This window comes from Erpetoichthys calabaricus, chromosome 3, assembly GCF_900747795.2.
Source record: "Erpetoichthys calabaricus chromosome 3, fErpCal1.3, whole genome shotgun sequence".
Lineage (NCBI taxonomy): Eukaryota > Metazoa > Chordata > Cladistia > Polypteriformes > Polypteridae > Erpetoichthys > Erpetoichthys calabaricus.
In genome coordinates, this window is record NC_041396.2 from 288,356,793 (window position 1) to 288,381,170 (window position 24,378).

The 24,378-nt window shown below is 43.4% G+C and overlaps 2 protein-coding genes across 7 annotated transcripts in view; one reads left to right on the forward strand and one right to left on the reverse strand.

Annotated features, from left to right (window-relative positions):
- The window catches only part of slc48a1a (solute carrier family 48 member 1a), a 1,064,469-nt gene that overhangs the window by 267,482 nt on the left and 772,609 nt on the right, over nt 1-24,378 (forward strand). The window lies entirely within an intron of this gene.
- The window catches only part of hdac7a (histone deacetylase 7a), a 291,449-nt gene continuing 286,710 nt past the window's right edge, over nt 19,640-24,378 (reverse strand). For all 6 annotated transcript variants that reach the window (XM_028792700.2, XM_051924333.1, XM_051924334.1 and 3 more), the window contains one exon: nt 19,640-19,750. In XM_028792700.2, coding sequence (XP_028648533.2) covers nt 19,717-19,750 — 34 coding nt within the window. In that variant the 3' untranslated portion in view covers nt 19,640-19,716. The remainder of the gene's footprint in view (nt 19,751-24,378) is intronic.

Sequence of the window (24,378 nt, forward strand, 5' to 3'; positions counted from 1 at the left end):
TAATTCCCCTTTACTATTTCTGATGCACTTGACCTCCTCCTTGACTGTTCTGTTACTACTAAAATACTGAAAGAATCTCTGAGGGTCGTCTTTCACCTTATCTGCTATATTCCTCTCCAGCTGTCTTTTAGCCTCCCTGATATCCTTCTTAATGGTTGCCCTCATGTTCTCATACAGTCTATGATTCACTTTGCAGTCATTAGTCTTATAATAGACACTCTTCCACCTTAATGAGTGAACAAACACAGTTGGCATTTTGCGTTCTCTAACTGAGGATGCGGCTAAGCCAAAAACTCACCAGCTCTATCAATGAGTGTCATCAGACTTGACGTGCTGTTGTCATCCCAGGTGACCTGTTAGGCCGGGTTTATACTTCATGTGACACAACGTATGCTCCAGTGGACGCTCCTACCACGCAAGTGTTGTAGTGTTTATACTTGCACACATACTTAAATCTGGAGGAATCCAGCAGGTGGCAGTGCGAGATATCATCAAGGTGAGAACAGGTTCGGCTTTGCTGTGCTTTGAATTGCCAGGAACAGCCATTAAACTCCGATGACACCTTTCCGTAATATCTCTGAAAAGGATGTTTAATGATTAAATCCACTAATCCAGGGATGTGTTCATTCCAGCTAGCATTGGGCACGAGGCTAAAACAATCCTTAGACGGGACATCAGCTCATCAAGGAGATGTGACTGGGGAGAACTTAGAGAAGGAGCTGGATGGAGTCGGAAAACAGGGAGAGATATAAACAGATGATGCATTTATGTTAGTTGAATTATTTAGGTCTTTAATTTTGTTACGGAAAAAGTGAAGGAATTCCTCACAGACTTCAGTAGAAGAGGTAGTTGGGCCAGATGCGGGTTCAAGTAGTTTATTAACTACAGAGAACAAAACCCTTGGGTTATCATGGCCACTTTCTATTATTCTACCATAGTGGGTGTTCTTGGTAGCAGTTAGTGCTTCTCTGTAAGCTCTTTGGTGGTCAGAGAAAGCCTGGATGTGCATGGTGAGGCCAGACTTACGTGACATTCTCTCAAGGTGTCGGCCAGCTGCTTTCATAGATCGCAATTCTGAGTTATACCAAGGAGATGAACGTTTAAATTAGCTGTTTTATGTAATGCTGAATGAAGGGCTGTGTTATAGTGGTGAACAAAACTATCTAGTGTTGATGGAATAGGTGAAGACAGTAAAAGATCAGAAATGGATCCAGAAAGGACAAAGGGACAGATATTTGTAAGGTTTCTGTAAGAAGTTTGCTGTTTACAGGTAAGAGGAGGGAGAGGTAATGACAGTGAAAAGTACTGCTTTATGGTCAGAGAGTCCCAAATCAGTGCTGTAAATGGTGGCCACAGTACTGTTTTCACTGTTTTCACTTTACATGCTTCCACTGCAACCCATCATTAGGAAACATAATGTTAATTTTCATTCGTATGCAGTTGACACCCAGTTATACCTTTCATTTAAGTTTCTCCTATGTTGTCTTTAATTAGTTGTGTTAGCGAATTAAAGGAGTGGATGAATGAGAACTACTTGTCTTTAAATACAGATAAAACAGAGATGTTAATTGTCGGAGGGAACGACACTGATCATAACAATATTTTGTTCATCATTTAACTCAGTTGGAATCCCAATTAATTTTACTGAATCAGCCCACAATCTAGGAGTTATCTTTGACTCTAGCATGTCACTTAAAGCGCATATTACAAAGTTGTCCAAAACATGTTTCTTCCATCTTAAAAACGTTAGGAAATTAAGATGCTTTCTAAATAAACAGGATTCTGAGAAATTAATTCATGTATTTATCTCTAGTAGGATTGACTACTGCAATGAGGTGTTCACTGGATGTTCAAACTGTTCTTTATACAGCCTCCAGTTAATCCAAAATACGGCTGCAAGAATTATTACAAGAACAAGAAAATACGAACACATAACTCCAGTTCTTAAATCCTTACACTGGCTCCCGGTTAAGTTCAGGGCAGATTTCAAAATCCTCCTTTTAACATATAAAGCATTAAATGGTCGAGGTCCGGCTTACTTGTCTGAACTTATCATGACTTACAAACCTGAGCGCACATTAAGATCTCAAGATGCCGGTCTGCTTATGATTCCAAGGATTAATAAAATAACAGTTGGAGGTTGAGCTTTTAGTTACAGGGCCCCTAAACTGTGGAATGGTCTGCCTGCTACTTACTATAAGAGATGCCCCTTTGGTCTCAGCTTTTAAATCCTGGTTGAAGACTCACTACTTCAGTTTAGCATACCCTGACTAGAGCTGCTGATTAACTGTACAGACTACATCTCTGTTGTTAGTCATTAGCACGAAAACATAAGTAACATGATAGTTAGAATTGGATACTAACCCTCACCTATTCTGTTTCTCTTCCCGGTACTCAAATGTGGCACTTGATGCCACGGCCCACCTGCCAAGTTGTTTTGCCTGCCTAAGGTAAAGTCATCCCTGATGGAGGATAGCAGGAATCGTGAGAAAGAGGGGTCCTTTCATCAGATGGGCTGGCCCAACACTGTTTCAGCCGTGGAATGGCCAAATGGGGGAGGCAGCTTGAAGGATGAGGTCTCCAGGAGTCTAAAATTATCCAAATCTTATTATGTGATATCATCTACTGTTAAATTCTGCTCCATACGTCTAAAAAATTTTTAATTTTTTATTGAGGATTTGTTCTGTTCTGTGTATTGTACTGTATTGACCTCCTTCTTTTGACACCCACTGCACGCCCAACCTACCTGGACAGGGGTCTCTCTTTGAACTGCCTTTCCTAAGGTTTCTTCCATTTTTCCCTACTAGTTTTTTTTGGGAGTTTTTTCTTGTCTTCTTAGAGAGTCAAGGCTGGGGGGCTGTCAAGAGGCAGGGCCTGTTAAAGCCCATTGCGACAGTTCCTGTGTGATTTTGGGCTACACAAAAATAAACTGTATTGTATTGTGTATAGTCCAGAAGTGCAGATCAGGTCCAGTATATCACCACCAGAGTGGGTGGGAAAATCAACATGTTGTGTCAAGTCAAAACAGTCCAATAAGGATAGGAATTCATTTCTCAGTTGAGACATGGGGATGTCAATATGGATGCTGAAATCACCAAGAAGGATAATTCTCTGAGAGTAAGAGCTTAGGTGGGTTAATAGTTCAGTCAGATGGGATAAGAAGGGTGCATTGTATCTTGGAGGACGATAAAGAACAATGCGTAAGACAGGACCCGATTCCGTTGTTAGTTTAACAGTCAGACATTCGAAAGACAATGGAAAGTCAATTGGGATTCTTTTGATGTTTAACTCCACTCTGACCATTACTGCGAGTCCTCCACCTTGTCTTGAGCTATGAAGCTCTGTGAGGAAAGTGTAACCAGGTGGTGTCTCCTCCGTGAGAGACGTAGATTAATTCGGTTTTTGACAAGTCTCCGTTAAGCACAGCATATCAAGTTTGGTGTCAATCATGAATTCTGACAGCACCAATGCTTTGCCCATTATGAGATCTTGAATTAAACAATGCAATATTAGTTGATGAGACACAGAGCCGTGATCGGAGTTTATTTTCACATAATGTAAATTTGGTACACTGACACTTCTATTTCCAGGACCATGAGTAGAACAGCGTATTCCTGAGCAAATGCTGCCGGTGATCTTATCATTCGTAGCCCAGCGGTGGCGGTGACCTGACCTGCGATGTACATATTTCAGACGCCACAAAACACTGGCGTCCTTTAGGATATTCCAGTCAGACCATTTGCTCTGGACAAACTGTTTAATATGAAGGAGCTTGTCACGAGAGTATTTTAGCATGACACTGGGCAATACTTATCTGATAGCAGTAGACACAAAGCACAGCACAGCGGAGCCGGTGAGACGGGCGGGGTGCGGAGGCGCAGATGATCGGCGATAGCAAACAGCAGAAAGCATAGCAGGAGGAGGTAGCAGGGTTTGGAGGTTCCAACATACAGCCACAAACAAGTAACGCTGGGTATTACAGGCATGATCACCCCAGAGTCACAAGCCAGGAGGGTGTGAACGTCAGATCAGTTCTTAGTCATAAAGCACAATAAAATGAATTGAGAGCAGACCAGCATAGCAACTATAATCAAGGAGACAGATCATCCCAGACTCCTAGATCGCCAGGTACAAAGAAATGTTTGAAGGTCTCGTACCGTGATCCACGGATTCAGTTGTTCCCAGTCAAGGTAAAGTCCATAAAGTCCGTAAAAATTAATCCAAATCCATACAATTCGAGTCGGCTGCATCCACGAACTATACGTACAATAAAGAAAATAAAACAAGCGTAAAAAAAGTGTAGGATTAAAGCGAATTTTATGAAAAGTGTTGTTAACAGGGAGGAGCGGCAGCAGCATACGTGTGCCATCGTCCCCTCCTCTGTTAGCAGACCTATGAATGTAATACTCTGATCTTCACCCTCTCAAAGAAGCGGACCAACTGACATGGCGCAACAGCAGAGGATCAGTCTCCATGACGGGAGGTAAAGATGCGTACAGCTGATGAGCCCCAATTGAAACACGCATTGTGTACTCTTTGGCAGATACCGTATCACATCATCTATATTGGGACAGGCGGCCTTCTGAATGGAAGGGCATCAGCAGGGCACTCACTACCTTTCCCCAGGACACTAGTGGGCAGCCCTCCTTGGTGGCTGTGGCACCATGGATTCCCACAGGTTATGCTGGGAGTTGAAGTGTAGGGGGAGCTGTAGAGTCCTACAGGGGGCTTTCACCACATTAGGGGGTGATTCCAGATCTGATTAATGTGCCACCTCAAACACTCCCGGGGTCTGCTTAAAAGGAGCCACGTCATTCCCCTCAAGAAGCCAGAGTCATGAGGGAGAGGAGTGGAGGCGGAAAGAAGAAGGACAGAAGGGATTGTATACGTGGTGCCCTGTGTACTGTGTTGTTGAGGGGAGCGCTGGAGAAACGCTTCCCCTTTTAGTAAATAAATTTGTGCTGTGCTGGAATTCGTGTCTCTGCCTGTCTGTGTCGGGGTTGGGGCAGCTGGAGCACCCCTGATTTCCACAATATTCATATACGAGGAAGAGTCAAGCTAAAGTTAGAAAACAGGATTCATCTGAAAATGGAACGAACCTTAACAAAACTGACCATGCCATATCTCGAAGTCGTATCCACCCTTCTCGATGCACTTGCGCCACCTGCCTGGATTCCAGTAGTTGTCCTCACAACCACTCATTCACCAGAGTTATTATCGAACACGACATGTCGAGGGGTCCTACAGTCACTAGTGCAAGTTACTGTGACTTGCTGGAAACCAATGTGAAGCCTGCTGTTCAATCCAAGCGGCGGGGACTGCTGTCTCGAGGAGTCCTTTTGCTGCAAGACAATGGCCACCTGCCCACCCACACACTGCCAACACTACCAAGGCTTGTCTGGAGAATCTGAGGTTTGAGGTATTGCCACATCCTCCTTATTTGTCAGATTTGGCACTGTGTGATTTCCACCTTTTTGGAGCATTAAAAAAAAACATCTGGGTGGTCGTCGATTCAAGAAAGATGACGACATGAAGAAAGCAGGTAAGTGTTTCCCACACCACAACCACAACTCTAATTCTCTGCTATTCTCTGTTGTCCCTCCTCTGCTACTCCAGCAAGCTTGGTCTTCCTCCTCCTGACTCGGACTCCCTGAGTTGAGGCAGGCAGCTCCTTTTATGTAAAACTGACACTCAGGAGTACTTCTGGGTAAGGCGGGAACCCGACAAAGTAGGGCTCGCTAGTCCCCTCAGTGCCCCGAAAAGCACTGAGTCAATGAATTACAGTTCCCAATGTGCCCCCTGTGGGAATCTGTAGTGGTATCATATCCCGGGGGTGGGAGTGGGGGGAGACAATGCCCTGACCAAATTGTCTTCCTCTGTCCTACCATGCCATTGGTGTCCTGGCTGGTCAAGGATCCCAGAACAGCTGTGGCTGGAATGCCAGTCCCTGCCCAGCATCTCTCATAGTCTGTATAGCGCCTTACTAGGACTATGACTGGCAAGTCAGAAGTTTTCTTTCTTTGTAAATTTTCACTCTTTATTCAGACCAAATTTAGAGGTGTATGGTGACACATTTTCATCGACTAAGCAATACACAGAAAAGGGCAAATAAAATGTTAGGTTATATCATAAAAACATCTGAGTGCTCTAGCGAGACCACCTCTGGAGGGCTGTGTGCAATTCTGTTGACCACCCTACAAGAAAGACAGAGCAGCACTTGAAGCCATGCAGAGGAGAGCCCACCAAGTGCATCATGGGACTTAAGGACATCACTTACTGCGACAGGCTCAGAGGATTAAACCGGTTTAGTCTTGAGCGGAGGAGGCTGGGTTAGGAGTAGGGTTAGGGTCTAGTAGGGGTCTTCAATAAGATCTTCATAAGACATTGATAAAGTAAATGAAGAGTGAATCACGTATGGGAGAACATCAGCAGAAATTAAGGGGAAGTGCAATCAAAACTCAAATCAAAGGCGGGAAAAGGGCTCTGGAACAAACTGCGGAGCGATGGCACTGAAGAAGAACCTGGAGGAGATACGGGGTTTGGGTCAGCTGACACAAATGAGCCAAATGGACTTAAATGGCCTCCTCTCGGTGGTCAAATTTCTTCTGTTGCTATGCGCCTTATCATCATTTAACCCTTTCAGCCTCTGAATTCATAGATTGGTGGCCGTGGTGCCTCTTTTACTTCTAAGGTCTCAGTCCAGGGTGGAGATCGGTGGCTTCTTTTGCCAAATTCGATTAATGTTACAGACTAGCGGGTCCAGTCCAACCAACCCGACTTTCCCAAATTAGCTCTTTCAGGGCGGAATTGTGTCGAAATTCAGGGGTAGAGGACGGTAATCCACTGTACACGGTGACCAAACTCGCCATTACGTTTTCCATTCAACTCTCTTTGCTAGAAGGAAAGTTCGCTTCGTTGATTTCACTTTCGATTCCCGGCATGAGTTGTGAAGAGCAGATAACCTCTGAAATGACGTCGGGCGAGAGACCAAAGCGGATGGACGACGTTTTGCGTGTGATCGCTGAATCAGACTCCGATTGTGATGCAAGTGGAGATGGAGATCGAAAACGAAAGTGAGGTGCCAGCATCGGTTGAATTGTGGTGCTCAGCACAATCAGACGGAAGGACCACCATTGGACGATGACGAGAGGTACACATCAGATGGTGTCGCACAAAGACAGCCAGCCCACCATGCATTCCTGCTGGCTGTTGAGCCCCAACAGCAACACCAGACCCCAAGAGATGGCAAACAGGCACCGACCACAGCCACAGCACCTGACATTTTAACCCTTAAACTGCCGGCTAGAGTCGGTTACCAATGCAATTTGCCAGCATGGCAGAGCTGATCAGTCCGTGCCGTACATTCGTTGAGCAACCAGCTCATGACCACCGGCGCCCCCAAGTGAATCGGCATTCAGCTGCTGCACTAGACTGGCCTGCCAGCGTCAGCGTTGTCCTCTGTGTGCAGCCAGTTCAAGTGCAGTTGATTTACTGAATTTTACCAATGGCGTCAGTTACACCTCGTACATGTAATAAGAGATTGTGGCAGTGTTTACAGTTCATTGGCACCGTGTTAAATGATCAGTGTTGCAGTAGGGGAAGATGGGGCAGGTTGTCTCAGGGGTCGTCTAGCTAAAGTTCTTCTATCTATGGTGTGCTGACGTCACTGGATTGAGTGTAAACAGTACAGTGATGAGTAGCAGACAGTCGGGTAAACAGTAGGATCGCGGGTTAAAACTCGTATTTTTGTCAACGAAAAAGCATCTTGTCGTGTATCAGAGCGTTTCACATTTCCCGAGAGTATTTCAACACGGGTAACTTTTTCAAGCAGTGATCTGAAGATCTTTGAATTCTGAATTTATCGTGCAATGTGCTTAGCTGTGTGAAAACTGAGAAGCACTGAGCTCTATTGGGGCACGTGGTCACAGACAATTCACCCCGTGGTGCCATGTGTTGCAACGGGCGAAACTGCCAGCGGCAATGTTGCCTAGTAACAACAATTTCATTTTCTGTGGCGGGAAAGAAAAGTCAGAAGCAGAATCATGGAAATCTACAGTGAGGAGGAGGAAGAGGTCAAGACCATCTTCACGCATCGAATTCCGTCAAAACAAGACTTCATTTTCATCTTCCCGGAAAAGGATGATATATGGGAGCATGGCGCCACTGATATCATCATGAAGTTGCCTGCCCCCATTCGCATTGGTGGAACTGCCAGAAGCAGTAAGCAGTTTACGTTTCGTTATGGATTGCTGTGCAACTCTGGCGCCGACGTAGGCCTGGACTAGACCTGTAGCAGTGAGCGGCCTATGACTGTAAAACGGTGTTTTGTTACAGGAACATGACGCTGTTGTGGTAGTCGGTGTGTTCTAAAGGCCTACTTGATGACAGCTTTAACTATTTGGGACAACATCCTGGGGTAGACATCTCAAGTGTCTCGGTTTAAATTACATATTAAGTATCTCCGTTGATAACGCTTGTTATTTTGTATCGATTTAATGGTAATTTACCTAATCAATGCAGGCCTTAGCTTGGCAATCTGCATATATATATATATATATATATATATATATATATATATATATATATATATATAAAATTCTTTTTGCGTTTGAAACGGAAATTACATACAATATGACCACAGAGGAACACGAAAAACATTCTTAATAAACCTGATTCTTGCCGAGAGAGCGAATGGTGACATAGCTCTGGCTGTAGCGTCCTGGGGGATCGCTTCTACATTATTAGATGGAGGCCGTACAGCACATTCAGCATTGCAATTACCATTAAACCTCGCTCACGACGGAAATCCAATTTGCAACATACGCAAGGGCTCTGGAAAAGCAAAAGTCTCGCAACATTCAAAGATAATAGTTTGGGATGAGGGCACCACGGCACATAAAAGAGCTTATGAAGCCTTGAGCCGAACAATGCAAGATGTCTGAGATCCTAGCAAAATAATGGGAGACACTGGCGTTTTACTCGCAGGAGATTTTTGTCAAACATTACCGGTTATTCCACGAGGAACACCAGCGGATGAACTCAACGCGTGTTGTCACACACGTGCGCGTGGGAGGCAACTAAAGGGATAGAAGTGGCGGCAGTTCTGAGACATGCCAGGAGGTGTCAGAGTGCACGGACTCTTTTTCTCTCTTGCCTGCAGACCATTCCCGGGAGGTTCCACCTGGCTCTTGTGACATCATTTCCGGGACCGAGCCAATGGAAGGAGACCTTACTAGCTCCGGCCTCTCTGACGTCACGTCCGGGCCCGAACCAATGGAGAACAAACACGACCCTGATCCTTATGACCTCACTTCCTGTCTCCCCCTTTAAAACCCTGCCCTTTGTCCTAATTCCTCAGTCTTGTCTTGGACTCAATTGTATGCACACCAGTGCTGTGTATTGTGATAAAAACGACTTTTGCAGCCAGGATACCAGATTATACGGGTGGCTGCCCCAACCCTTTATTTGAGTATGTCTCGTTTTTGTGACAGTGTTTAAAATCCGTGCTTCTCCCACGGTCAGTTATATGTCGTGTGTTCTCGGGTAGGTACACCAAAAAAATTATACATTTATTCACGTAATGGACAAACAAACAATGTCGTTTACCCGAAAGCACTGCAGTAGTACTCAATGTTGCTTTACTGTTTAATAATTGGGCGGCACGGTGGGTAGCGCTGCTGCCTCGCAGTTGGGAGACCTGGGGTCCTGGGTTCACTTCCCGGGTCCTCCCTGCGTGGAGTTTGCATGTTCTCCCCGTGTCTGCGTGGCTTTCCTCCCACAGTCCAAAGACATGCAGGTTTGGTGGATTGGCGATTCTAAATTGGCCCGTGGGTGTGTGTCCTGCGGTGGGCTGGAACCCTGCCCTGGATTGGTTCCTGCCTTGTGCCCTGTGTTGGCTGGGATTGGCTCCAGCAGACCCCCGTGACCCTGTGTTTGGATTCAGCGGGTTGGAAAATGGATGGATGGATGTTTAATAATTTATACGCTTCTTATATCCATCCATCCTCTTCCACTTATCCGAGGTCGGGTTGCGGGGGCAGCAGCTTGAGCAGAGATGCCCAGACTTCCCTCTCCCCGGCCACTTCTTCTAGCTCTTCCGGGAGAATCCCAAGGCGTTCCCAGGCCAGTCGAGAGACATAGTCCCTCCAACGTGTCCTGGGTCTTCCCCGGGGCCTCCTCCCGGTTGGACGTGCCCGGAACACCTCACCAGGGAGGCGTCCAGGAGGCATCCTGATCAGATGCCCGAGCCACCTCATCTGACTCCTCTCAATGCGGAGGAGCAACGGCTCTACTCTGAGCCCCTCCTGGATGACTGAGCTTCTCACCCTATCTTTAAGGGAAAGCCCAGACACCCTGCGGAGGAAACTCATTTCAGCCGCTTGTATTTGCGATCTCATTCTTTCGGTCACTACCCATAGCTCATGACCATAGGTGAGGGTAGGAACATAGATCGACTGGTAAATTGAGAGCTTCGCCTTGCGGCTCAGCTCCTTTTTCACCACGACAGACTGATGCAGAGCCCACATCACTGCGGATGCCGCACCGATCCGCCTGTCGATCTCACGCTCCATTCTTCCCTCACTCGTGAACAAGACCCCGAGATACTTGAACTCCTCCACTTGGGGCAGGATCTCGCTACCAACCCTGAGAGGGCACTCCACCCTTTTCCGGCTGAGGACCATGGTCTCGGATTTGGAGGTGCTGATTCCCATCCCAGCCACTTCACACTTGGCTGCGAACCGATCCAGAGAGAGCTGAAGATCACGGCCTGATGAAGCAAACAGGACAACATCATCTGCAAAAAGCAGTGACCCAATCCTGAGCCCACCAAACCGGACCCCCTCAACACCCTGGCTGCGCCTAGAGATTCTGTCCATAAAAGTTATGAATAGAATCGGTGTCAAAAGGGCAGCCCTGGCGGAGTCTTATATGTTGTTCAAATTCTTTTATCAAAATTTTACTGTTTAATAATTTATATTTATATGCAATGTGCTTCTTATATATTACTTCATATTCTCATATCATAATGGTGTTTCTATTGATTGCTCTTTTCCCTTGCACTCAGTGAGTGACGCCACTGGGAAGTCAGCTAGTAACTTACCGACTAAGTAAAACTTGACACAACTTGTCCCGTCTTCCCCTAACTGCATTAAAATGTCACTTTTTCTTGGTGAATTGTGACGTTTCTTTACAAAGTGCAGTAAAAACAAAAAAGTATTTGGCATCCCGGGGGGTGCATTAACCCCCAAGTAGGTGGAAATTTAAGGGTTAAGTTGACCTCTTTGTGTGAAACCGTTTTCAGAAAACTGAGCCCTCAAAAATGAAACCACAGGCGTGAAATAAGAAGTATATTTTAACTCTTTATTAAAAAGGACAAAAATAGTACAAAATGGACAATTATGCTTGTATTTACATATGGAACAACCGACATGAAGGAAAAGATTCGAAAAAGGTAGACCTGGTCATCCATTTATGCAGATGAGCCGAGCATCAAGGCACTCTGTTGGTACAAGAAGCTCTTTTATTTATTTATTTTTTGGTCAAATTGTTATTTACAAAAGAACACAAAACAAAAAGCCTATCGATATATCGCTTCTACTTCATTTCGGAGTTTCAGCCATGTCTGATAATTCTCAGAAGCATCTCCTTCGTGGTCAGCATCCTGGATTTCTCTGACGGGCTCTGAATTTCAACAGAAATCCCCGTGGACTATTTGAGCAGAGGCTGCTCGCCGTTCTGAGTTACATACAAGGGAGGGGTTCAGGAAGGACCCCCCCGCCAAAGCCCCATCCGTTACCTGCACGTGTGCAGAGGGGCGCCTACATTTTTGGAGGACCCTTAACTGATAATGTGATCGATATAACGTGTTGCCCACTTGGCTTACTTTAGTATAACCAAAAAACGCCTTCTTGGACGTCCCCCAGAGGACATGTGCCAATGTCGTCTCCTGTATCAATAACCACCTCCGCTACATTATTTGGTAAGACAGCCGCCATTCTGGGGTTAGAGACAAATGTCCATGTTTGTTCGGACAGATTTAAAACACATCGAGCAAAAATACTGACAACGCAGAGACAGATTTCCGTGTCACTTTCGACAGACTTAAGACATTGGAAATTTCAGCGACGTAGTCACCCCGTTCCTTGACCAGACAGCCGCTGCCCCTCGTATCAGGGACACAGTGCATTTCGTTCTTTTTGATCAATTTAAGACGTTAACCAGACAGGCAAGCCTCCATTTTGGACTCAAAAACAAATTTTCATTTCAATCGTTAATAAGACTTAAGACACGCAAAGTTAAACAGCGACGATTCTGGTATAAGAGAGTCATTTCACTTTTCGACAGATTTTACGACGGTGAAAACCACAACAAGGCCGTCGAAACACCAGATGTTGGAAAAATTCACCTTTTGATCAGTTTAAGTGGACAAGGCAAGACACTAATTTTAGAATTAAAAAAGAATTTTCATTGCAATCTTCAAAAAGATTTAAGTTGCACAAAGTAGAAATCTTGACAATAGTGCGGACTCTGGTATCAGAGACAAGCTGCCATTTTACGTTTTAATAGATTTAAGGCACACAAACTGGAAATCTCAAGATCGTCACCGTTACTTGACGTGATTGCCACCGCGATGGCAAGAGGTAGAAATCCGGAATTCTCTTTTGATCGATTTTAAGACCGCAATTTTTAACACAAGACAAATTTTCATTTCTGTGTTAATTGAGTTACGACACAAATTGGAAATCGCAACAAAATCGTCACCGTTACTTGACGTGATTGACACCATGATGACAGCAGGGAGAAATCCACAATTCTCTTTTGATCGATTTTAAGACCGCGATTTTCAACGCAAGACAAATTTTCATTTCTGTGTTAATTGAGTTACGACACATAAATTGGAAATTGCAACAAGATCGTCACCGTTACTTGACGTGATTGACACCATGATGACAAGAGGTAGAAATCCGCAATTCTCTTTTGATCGATTTTAAGACTGATTTTCAATGCAAGACAAATTTTCATTTCTGTGTTGAGTTACGACACATAAATTGGAAATCGCAACAAGATCGTCACCGTTACTTGATATGATGGCCACCACGCTGGCAAAAGGGACAAACTTGCATTTCTCTTTTTATCGATTTTAAGACTGTGATTTTCAACACAAGACAGATCTTCATTTTTGTAATTGAGTTACGACACATAAATTGAAAATTGCAACAAGATCGTCACCGTTACTTGACGTGATTTGCCACCATGATGACGAGGTAGAAATCCGCAATTCTCTTTTGATCAATTTTAAGACCACGATTTTCAACGCAAGACAGATTTTCATTTCTGTGTTAATTGAGATACGACACATAAATTGGAAATCGCAACAAAATTGTCACCGTTACTTGACGTGATGGCCACCACGCTGGCAAAAAAGACAAACTTGCATTTCTCTTTTTATCGATTTTAAGACTGTGGTTTTCAACACAAGACAGATTTTCATTTTTGTAATTGAGTTACGACACATAAATTGGAATTCGCAACAACATTGTCAACGTTTCTTAAAGTGATGGCCACCATGATGACAAGAGGGAGAAATCCGCAATTCTCTTTTGATCAGTTTAAGACTTTGATTTTCAACATGAATTTTCATTTCTGTGTTAATTGAGGTACGTCACATAAATTGGAAAGCGCAACAAAATCGTCACCATTTCTTGACGTGATGGCCGCCACACGCTGGCAAAAGGGACAAACTTGTCATTCTTTTTTGATCGATTTAAGAGCGAGGTTTTCAACATAATTTTTCACTTTTGCATTCAGGTAACAAAGTATACCACATTTTCAACCAGAGATCCAAAATCCTGCATTTTCTTGTCAAAATTCTGGAGACGCGTTACGTGGAAATTTTGACAAGTTACTCGCCATTGAGGATTTTGATAAGTTTTGATTTAGCGCTAATTGATTTCCGACACATTGAATCGAAAGTTGAATCTCTGGTGAAATTTTCTTCCTAAAACCACAGGACATGTTAAGCATAAAAAAAAATTCTACTTTTACATTTTTTAAAACAGGATAAGCAGAAATCTCCGAAAACAACATGCTGGCCATTCTGGTATCAGAGGTAAGTTTTCATTTCACTTTTGAAAAGCCACTGGAAAACTGAACAAGAAAGTCCCCTGTTTCTCGACGAGACAGCCACCCCCTTTTCAAACGGATACCCCAAATTCTGCGTTTTCTTTTCAATATTTTTTAAGATGTTTTAAGTGGAAACTTTGAATAAGTGGTGGCCATTCAAGGTCAAGAAAAATTGATTGAAGACGCATCGAGCGGCATTCCAAAATCCAAAGACGTGTAATTTCTACTTTGAAATATTTCAAGTTAGGACAAGCAGAAATTTTGGAAATAAACAGTGGCTGTTCCGGTACCGGAAATACATTTTCATTTCACTTTTGAAAGGAAGTCGGGAAGAATTCAAGAAGAAAGTCGCCATTTCTCAACCGGAAAACACCTCCCTGGTGATGAGAACAAGCGTCCACCTTCCTTTTAAATCGATTTAAGATGCCAAGCAGACATACTGACAAGGCAATCCACCATTTTGGGGTTCGGGTTTACAGATTTAAGACGTGTAAAATGGAGGTCTCAACAAGGAACCCGCTATTTTTAACTAAATCCTGACATACGGGCCAAATCTGCTGGGGGTTAAGTAGAAATTTTGGAAAGGTGGTCGCCAGTCAAGGAAAAGTTTTATTTAGCTGGAAAGTCACATCAAGTGGGAAACTTAGTGTGATAATGAAACAAATCCCGTGGTGAAATCTTAAACCCATCCATCTAAGTTAAGCGTGCATTTCTGAACAATTCAAGACAGGATAAGCAGAAATAGTGGGGAACAACAATAGCCACGCTAGTATCGGAGGCGAGCTTCCCTTTCACTTTTGATCAATTTAAGACGTGGAAATCTCAACAAGATAGCTACCTCCTGAAATCACGAAAAGTTTCATTTTTCCTTTCAGCAGATTTAAGACACACAAGGATTTAGTGAGCACGGTGGGATTGGAGACGAGCCATTGTTAACCTGAAACAGATTAGGGGTACGCCAGGAAGAAATATTAGGGAGACAGCAGACACTCAGGAGTGAAGTCGGAGTTTGTTCTCCAATCACAAAAACCAAAGTGTAGCTGTGAAGGTCACCATTCTTATTTCTGCCCATGTCGTCTACACACACACAATGTGGTAGGCTCTGCTCTGACTGGAGACCTCAAAGGGGACACAGCCTTACGGCAGATTGGCTTTCTTCATCTACTGATCGATGACGATGGCGATACAAAATGGCCGTGTTGAAAATCACAAATACTTTGGACACTTCCCTAGTTTTGAGCGTTGTCCAAAGAAATTTTTTATGCGATGCTAGACTGTTCTTTCACGGAATCTACTGAGTGGTTGGATCACTGGCAGGTTGTAATGAAGGCCACCGTCTCATTCCAGAAAAGCCACCAGTGTAGCTCCTACAGATGCCTTCAACACTACAAACTCCTGGCTTTATCACTGGGGAGAGAGATCACTACAAGCAGTAGTCGTTTTTAAGAGCTGATGAAACACTTCATCAAAGTTCTCTCTGATCTCTGGATCAATCAGGTAAGTGAGCTGGTCTGAGTGGTGTTTAAAACGCATTATGGGACCAGCGAACGCTCATACGTATCTCCCTCATATAGTCAATGATCTAGCTGGTCTCATTTTCATACAAATGGGTTGCACAGCGGGCCGCGCGACTCCATGTGGTCTCGGGTTCAATCAGATGGAGTGGACCGAGGCTCAAGCAGGTCTGTGAGGTCATATTTTCAAAGGGAAGGGACGAAACGATGCCAACGTGGATCTCAAGTTCAAGTGAATGTGACGCACAGACAGTGCCATGAATCTGGTGTGCTGAGCTTCACGTGGGTCAATCAAAAGGGGAAGAAATGGTGCTAAATGACGAGATCCAAAATGTCTGTCCCATCTCAAGATGTTCTTAAGACTGTCTAGTCACCAGTTCAAATCGTATGGTTAGTCACCAATGACCACACCACACCAGACCAGACCAATAGGAGCTTTATCTCAACCATCTAGAATGAAGGAAGTTCTACAAGGGTCTGCTGGGGTTCAGATTCAGTAGAATGGAATGAACCGAGGATGGAACGGACATTTGTCCTGAGATTTGTGCAAGTCCATGTGGTCCGGGGTTTCGATAAACTTCATAAACTAATAGAAGATCTGGCATCACCCTCTGAAACTCTCGTTAGAGGCGAAAACTGAGAGCCAGTTCAGACTCTACTGCTCAGATCCTGATTTCTTAATTTTTTTTTACATCCGAAATGAACTTCTGGGGGCTTCACTTCACATTATCAACGAACTTCTTCTTGTTTTTAGTCAAACACATGAGCAACCACGGCATCCAAATTCAGAAAGAGCTTTAGCTAAAAATGCCATTCGTCACAAGCGTGCCCTTGTGTGGTTTGAACGTAACGTGAAGGACGATAATCACAGGCATTTCTTTCTTAAGGGCCAGAAAGTGTTTCACGCAAGAGGAGGAAGCTAACATTAAGAACAATGATGACTGGAAAGGGAAGCATTACACGGGTGACAGCTACAGAAACTGCTTCATTCGGTGCAAGTGCGGAGATGACATGTTGGACTTCGACGTGACGGCTCAAACTATTGGTTCAATTCTGGCTTTTGGACGTTTTACACCAAGTTATGTCCAGCAAACTGTATGGGGCAGGTTCAAAGCATCGTGACACAAACGGGATACAAGAGCACTTCTAAATGTTCATATGGGATGTTCACCTCTCTTTACTTAGTAATTACAGACTATGGAACAACTTCTAGAAAATAAGAGACGACGAAAAGCAAGTTACTGAATGAAGGGTCACCCCAGGCTGGCACTTTACACTGATTTTGCTCACGATTGTTGTCTCAACTGTGCAAATCCACCATGTCAACAGAATTTTAATGGAATTTAACGCACTTGCCCCGCAGTCCAGATGAGGAATGGCGGTCCACCAAAACGTGCACGCCGTGCTGAAGAACTGCGGGATTTTGGGCTGCTCCTGTAATTTCACTGTGCGACCCACCAACTGAGAAGAACAACACATTTTAACGTGGAGTATACTTTGTGAAAATTGGGATGGGTTCACTTTAGGAAGGTGTGGCAGCAAACAAGCGTTCTCCGTTGCGATTCTGTAAAATGTTAGATTATGTTAAAACGAGCTGCGTGTGGTCTTCGGGACAAAAAAACCCACCTGGAGACTCCCTAGCAGTTTTACTATATTTGTGAACTTGGAGAGGCGTCAGCTAACTCTTAAGAATTCACCAGGGCAGAGGACGTGCTTGCTGCCCCACTGGCTTTCGTGAGACGACACTGGCAGTGCCATATCTCTGGCATACGAGTCCCATTGATCTTTGTCTCGGGAAAAAAACCTCCAGATCGACGATGTGTTTAGTGAAAAATTCAAGCCTTGCCCTCCATTGCCGAGGTGTTTCCCGTTTGCTTTGTTTCGACGTTGTGTCTCTTCATCGGTGTCATTAGCACGACGTTTGCTGCCCACACAGGTCTTTCGTAGTGAGAAGTGAGGTGCATGCAAAGGCCGAAAATGTAAAAGTGGACGCATACGCCATCTAGTGGTTGAGCGTGAGCAGAGTGGACTGCTCTACACACACACACACACACACACAGGTCTTTCATTTAGACAAAGGGGCACATGAAAAGCTGGGAAGGGAGCCAATGGGCACTTTGGAGGACTGGCATTGGGACACCATGTCATCTTTGTCCTTTTTGAGCGACCCTACTAAAGAATGCAGTCAAGTGATGGCCACATCCTATTGGTGTAAAAACATTATACATATATAAGTTATATTATATATATATATATATATATATATATATATACACACACTAAAACACACACACAGTGGAATGAGGCGAATCTGGTGGGAGAGGAGGGCATAAGTGTGGTACTCAACTCCTAGTGTCTGTACATTTAGATGATTCTTAAGAAGCCACCCTTATTATTGCTGTTCACCTATATAGTCAAATAAAAAAAATCTCCTATACATTATTACAGTAGGCTTGTTTATCCACAGGTTAAAATACTGGTATGTAGATCTATAATACAATCACGGAGAAAAATCTGTAAGCGAGGAGAAAGACTAACAGGGGTGCTGCTTCTTTCTTAGGTTTTGATCCACGCCAGTCCACTCCATCGCAAAACGTCCCGAGTATTAAATGCCAATAAGAATTGGATTTTCGTGTCCCATTTCAGATAAACAAGTGTCCTTGGGATTCTCCAACACGTACATTTGAAACATCACTTATTCAACAAGAAAATGGGTTCCAGGCAACCCAAAGGCCAAACTTGAGTATGAACGTCTAGAAGAACATCCCCGGGTAACACAGCACCACATTTCGACAGCAAAAAAAAAAATTATATATATAATGTAGTCTTTGGTCTTAGTTGGAGACTCAAGTATGGATATGATAATCAAAAAGAAAAAAAATAGTCATACAAATTGGAAGAATGAGAACATTCTAAAAAAAAAAAATAAAAAGATAAATTCCTCATTTCTTGATAGAAAAGGCTTTCGCTAAATGCAGAATTAAATTATGTTCTTTCTTTTTTCTTGTTTGCTTTATTCCTGGCCCTCGCTAAAGGAGGAAATTGTTCGTAGTTCACATTTTGGAATGCATAGTGCAAGTAACAGACCACAGACTTGAGGTTTCTTCTTGTTTTTCCTATATATTTATACAGAATATATCTCAATACATATATAGGTACACACGCACATCAACATGTCCGCATACTTATATATGTATTTATCTATATATACACATATGCCTACATACTTTATATGTACCCACGTACAGCCTGCACATATACATATAGAGTATGTAAGCATACAGCTTTAGTGGTTATTTAAAACAAAATCCACAGTAATATGAGGTGGAAAGACGTGTTTAAAACGTTTGGTGTGATTCTTTGTTCTCTGCCCCAAGCAATAAACAATCTTTTTACATATTTATTCACAGCCACCACTAGGTTGGCATCACGTAAGGCGTTCGCTTTGGTGGGAATGTTATTTTGTTATTTATTTACTTTTTTTTTCCTTCCCAAAAAAAAAAAAAAACAACCCCAAAAAAGTCTCTTGCTTCTCATCTGGAATAGAATGTGAAAAAAGAAGAAAAGAAAAATCTCAAAAGTTCTCAAAAACTGGACAGCTTCTGGATATGGAATGAAGTAAGGCAACCGTAAGGTCAGGACATCCTTCTTTTTTTCATCCTTCTTTTTTGCACGCAAAGTTTAAAAAAAATAATAATAATAATAATAAAAAACAAAGTTCAGGTCTTGTTGCACACCCGTGACACCTGGATGGCATGCTGCTATGGTAATCCTTCATTAAGTCGTCTCACGGCTTCTGGAATGTTCTCTTTGGTCCTGTGGAGGAATCTTGCCTGCGACATATTTGATCTTGGCAGGGACAGGAAGGCCCTTCTAGGCGCAGTTGCTCCAAGGTGCTATTTATTTACTCTGCTGCCATCCAAAGTTTCCCCACCATGCCGGAAGAGGACGGTACACTCCGGTTGCATAGTTTTCAAGACTCCTGAGTGGTTCTTCTCCCCCCTCCCCCCCCTACTGTGTTGATGCTTGGGGCAGGTGAGGTGACAAGTTGGGTGGTGTTGTAGGCTTCCGCTGTGTATTAACAGTCTTCTTCCATTGGTTCATCATGAGATCTGAAGGGTAAAAAAAACAAAACCAAAACAACAGTAATTAACCTGTTTGCATATCACTGATTTACAAAAACGTTTGTATAGTTAACTTTTCTAACTATGAAGGATACGGCCAAAGTGATTCATACATTTATTTCTAGTAGGACCAACTATTGCAATGCATTATTCAAATAATTCTATATGCAGCTTTCAGTTCATTCAAAATTCTGTTAGGAGAATCACTTCACTACAAGAACTAGAAAGGACAAACACATAACCCCTGGCCTTGCGTCATTACACTGGCTTCCAGTTAAGCTTAGAGTCGATTTCAAAAATCTTCTTCTTACTTACAAAGTCTTAAATGGCCAAGGCCCTGCTTACTCATTGGAACTTCTCATTACTCACAAACCAGAGCACACGTCAGGATCTCAAAAGGCCAGCCTGCTATATGAATGTAAACACTAACAAAATGGCAGTGGGAGATCGAGTCATTAGTTACAGAGACCCACAGCTGTGGAAGACATGTCCCTTCACAGTCTGTCTAGATCTGGGCCTGGAGGGACATCCAGGTTATCCGTCTCACTGTCCCAGGCTAAGGGGTGAGAAATATGGAGTCACTGGTGGTCTTAGGACCCTTTAAGGTACACCCTGCCCTTGCAGATCTCTGCTACTGGCACCTGGTGTTGCAAATCCGGTTTCCTGTTGTAAGCTGTTGTCTCACAGGCCTAATCCTGCTTAGCTCTTCAAAGACATCCCCCCAACACCTGAACATGAGACCAGAGAGATAAGAATCTACACGAAAGTATGAGGGGCGTTCAGTTATAAACTAGAATTTTCATACTCTGTTCTTATAAAGAGTGCAAGGTAGACGTGACTCCTTGGGCAAACACATGCATGTTTGAAGTTGTCGTTAGTACTGCTAGCTGCTCTTTGCCCCCTTCCTGTCAGGTGTAATCATCATGTTGGAAACCGGAGGTACAAAGTAGTGTTGTGCAACAAATTATTATTAAACCAAGGGATTCGCACCCTGCTCATGTCACTCGCCAACCCCCCTGACCTGCACTACGCGCCAGCCACTTCGTGTCTCTGCAAAGAGGGGGACTGAATGCACCCCAAGGAGACGCGGTCGCTCCTCCAAAACCCCCTATTAAAGGCTGATACAATGGGAAACAAAGTTTTTTTTTACCTCCTCTTTGCTCAATCAGCTGCTGCTGTGCCGTGTGATCTGCATCTCACCCGGCTCCTTGAACATTTAAAAGCCTGTACAGCAGCTGTCTTTGTCATCTACTCTTTGTCTTTTATTTCCAGCCCCGGCCTTGGTTAAATCTCTTGGCACAAAGTATCGTTTGGCGGGATGCGAGTTCTTCATATTTTTTAGTTTAGAGTTAAAAAATGGAATAAAAATCTGAAAATCTAACAACGTCACATTAAAGTTCGATAAATTCTGAAAAGAACGATACCAAACATATATATGTAGGTTTTAAAATAAGCCCGATTTAAAGCGTGACAAAAAAACATCACATAAAATTGTTGCACTTTTAGGCTTAGGATTTTATATATAGAGAGCAGATTATTGACAAATGAAGAAGTCATTCCATCTCAGATTTATCCGAGACTTAAAAATCGGTTTGGAGAGGAGTGTCTCTCTCTCTCTGTCCAGAATGTATGATTGGTGCAAGTCATTCAGAGAGGTGACTATCATCTCTTCGGTCCACTTAAGGGATTTTTAGGAGGGAAGAAATTCAAGCCGAATAAGGAGGTTGTTGACGCTGTGCAAGAACGGGACAACATGTAGTCAAAAGACTTCGGGGATTAAGAAGCTTCCTGAGCACTGGAACAAGTGGACTGCAGTGGCAGGAGACTATATAGAAAAATAGCGTGTAAGTCGTTTGATTGTATTCAATAAATAAAACGCAACTCATAAATTCCTGTTTATATTTGAACGACCCTCGTAATAGAAGAATAATATACAAGATTAAAAAGATTAAATGCAAAATGTAAATAATTCAAAAATGATATTCATTCAACAATTTCATGGTGAAGACACAGATTCAGGCCTTCTTCTCTGTCTTCATGATGACTCCCTGTTACAAATCTCATTCTGTTTACATAAGAAACATTTGGTGCCCTCATCGTGCCACTTCTTGATTCGTTTTTTTGTCTCATCCCGGACTTTCCCTTCTGAGATCCTTTTCATCCCCCCCCCCCCCCCCCCCCATTTCCTTCAAACTAAACAGTTTCTTCTTTTATATCATTACAGCCCAAAATGGCTGAAAATTGTGATGCTGTCCTGTACCTCACCTCACCTCAGATCTGGTGACATCTGCTGCATATTCATCCAGAATCAAAACTAGTTAGCTTTGTTCAGAAGTAACACGTCTTTTTTTATGAGCTTGCTCATATCTGCTGAATTTCCATACATTGAGACCACTGTGACCGGAGACCCCCCTGTATTTAATGCATTGGACTGGTATCCCGACAACACCCCTGGTGAACGGAGTGCGACTGTCAGAGCGCTGCGCCCCTTGGTGAACTCAGCCTGATGGTGAGAGCTCTGGGATTGGGGGGTTTTGGTCTCCCCGCGGTCCCCCCCCCCCTTTGTAAATTGAACACAATCGTTTTTACCCTTATATCAGAGCTGCTTGTCATTCTAAGCAATAGCAACTTGCAACCCACCGGTGGCGGCCTGTGATCCCGACCCACTGGTTGAGAAACACTCCATTACAGGCGGCTGCACTGCTCCAGTGCAAAGTGCACTGCCAGTGTCAGCCCCTGTTCCCATATCTGAAAAACGTTTAAATTTTGGAAAATCTCGAGAGCACCTTAGGCATAAAACTTAGCACAAAGTCAGCCTCCTTGCTGCCATATGCCACCGTAGGCACCGCTGAACGCCTGCCCTTTTAGATGCCCAGGCTGATGCTGCTTTCTGCTCCAGCACACTAATAAAGGACAAGTTTGGTATTTTTTTTCCCCAGTTATTTCATAAACACCACACACATTCATTTGCCACTAGAAATTGTGTTCTTAAGTGAAGCAACTTTTGATATATTTACAAAAATAAACGTGTCTGCGCAGTTCAAAGTTGGGTCTATGGGGCGTCAATCCAAACATGAAAGTAAAAGCCTGCTGCAAACTTTTGATCTCCGAAAACAGGCCTTCCACGTTTCCGAGGTATGTTTATGGCAAGAAAAGGAAATTGCATGTAATAAACTTTGTCACAGATTCCTGGCACGGTTTTGTCCTGAGGTTAGGATGTGTTCCTGTTCACGTGTCTGGTCACAGTGGCGCAAGTGGGTGGTAAAATGGCCTAAAAACCACGAAACCTGAAGCTGCCTTTTCACTTTCACTGGGATAAACATTTATTGACATATAAATACGGTGCCGTTCAGAAAGCATGCAGACCCCTTTTACGTTTTACATCAGTGGTCTCAAACTCCGGGTCTGGAGGGCCGCAGCGGCTGCAGGTTTTCATTCTAACCCTTTTCTTAATGATTGACCTGCTTGTGCTGCTAATTAACTTAAGTCAATTTAAATGAATTCAAAATGTTTTTTTTTTTTTTTAAGATTTGTTCCTCTCAATTGCTTCATCTCTTTCCTTAAATGGCACCCAAACAGAAACGAAATGTGAAGTGAGGGAGCCAACAGAAGAGCAACTAAGTCAGGGCCTCAAACTTCAACCAATTGCTTCATTAGGCGCCGAGTCTTGTTGTTAATTAAACTCGTTCCTTTGTTCCGTGGCGTGTTGCTGCTTTCATTGTGTTAAATAGCAGACATTTCTGAAACTGCCGATTTTCTCTTTTGTAAGAGCGCTGATCAAATGTTTTGAGGACCTGAGCAGATCAGAATTCCTGAGACCTTCACATTTCTTTATTTTCATATCTCGTATGATGGACACAGTTTACTGCTCATGTTTTCTTGGTTCATTTTACAGCTCATTATTGTTTGGCTGCTAATTAAGGAAAAAGAATAATAATAATAGTAATAATTCATTACATTTATATAGCGCTTTTCTCAGTACTCAAAGCGCTATCCACACAGGGAGGAACCGGGAAGCGAACTCACAATCTTCTACAGTCTCCTTACTGCAAAGCAGCAGCACTACCACTGCACCACCTGTGAGGACAAAAGAAACAAGAGGTCTGAGTCTTCAAAAGAAAATCAATTACAATTAATTTAAAACAGGTCCCTAATTAAGAAAAGGGTTAGAATGAAAAACTGCAGCCACTGCAGCCCTCCAGGACCGGAGATTGAGATTGCTCAGACTTCAGGGTTTTTTTTAAGATCTTTTTGTCAGATGTTTCTATGGTATACTGAAGTAGAATTAAAAGCATGCCATAAGTTTCAAAGACTTTTATTGACAATACGTTTATGCAAAGAGTCGATAGTTTCAGTGTTGGCCCTTCTTTGTATTCACCCTGGCAGGCTGTCAGTCAACTTCTGGGCCAAATCCTGACTGATGATGGCAGCCCACTGCTGCATCATCAATGCTTGGAGCAGCGTTTCTCAACCTTTAAGTATTTGCGACCCGACTTTTCATAACAGTTTTAATCGCGCCCCCCTAAGGTTTTTTTGAAAGGAGCCCACTAATACCAATTTGTTCTTTTTTAATTAATGATATATCATAGATGCATATTTTATTATACCCACTTAAC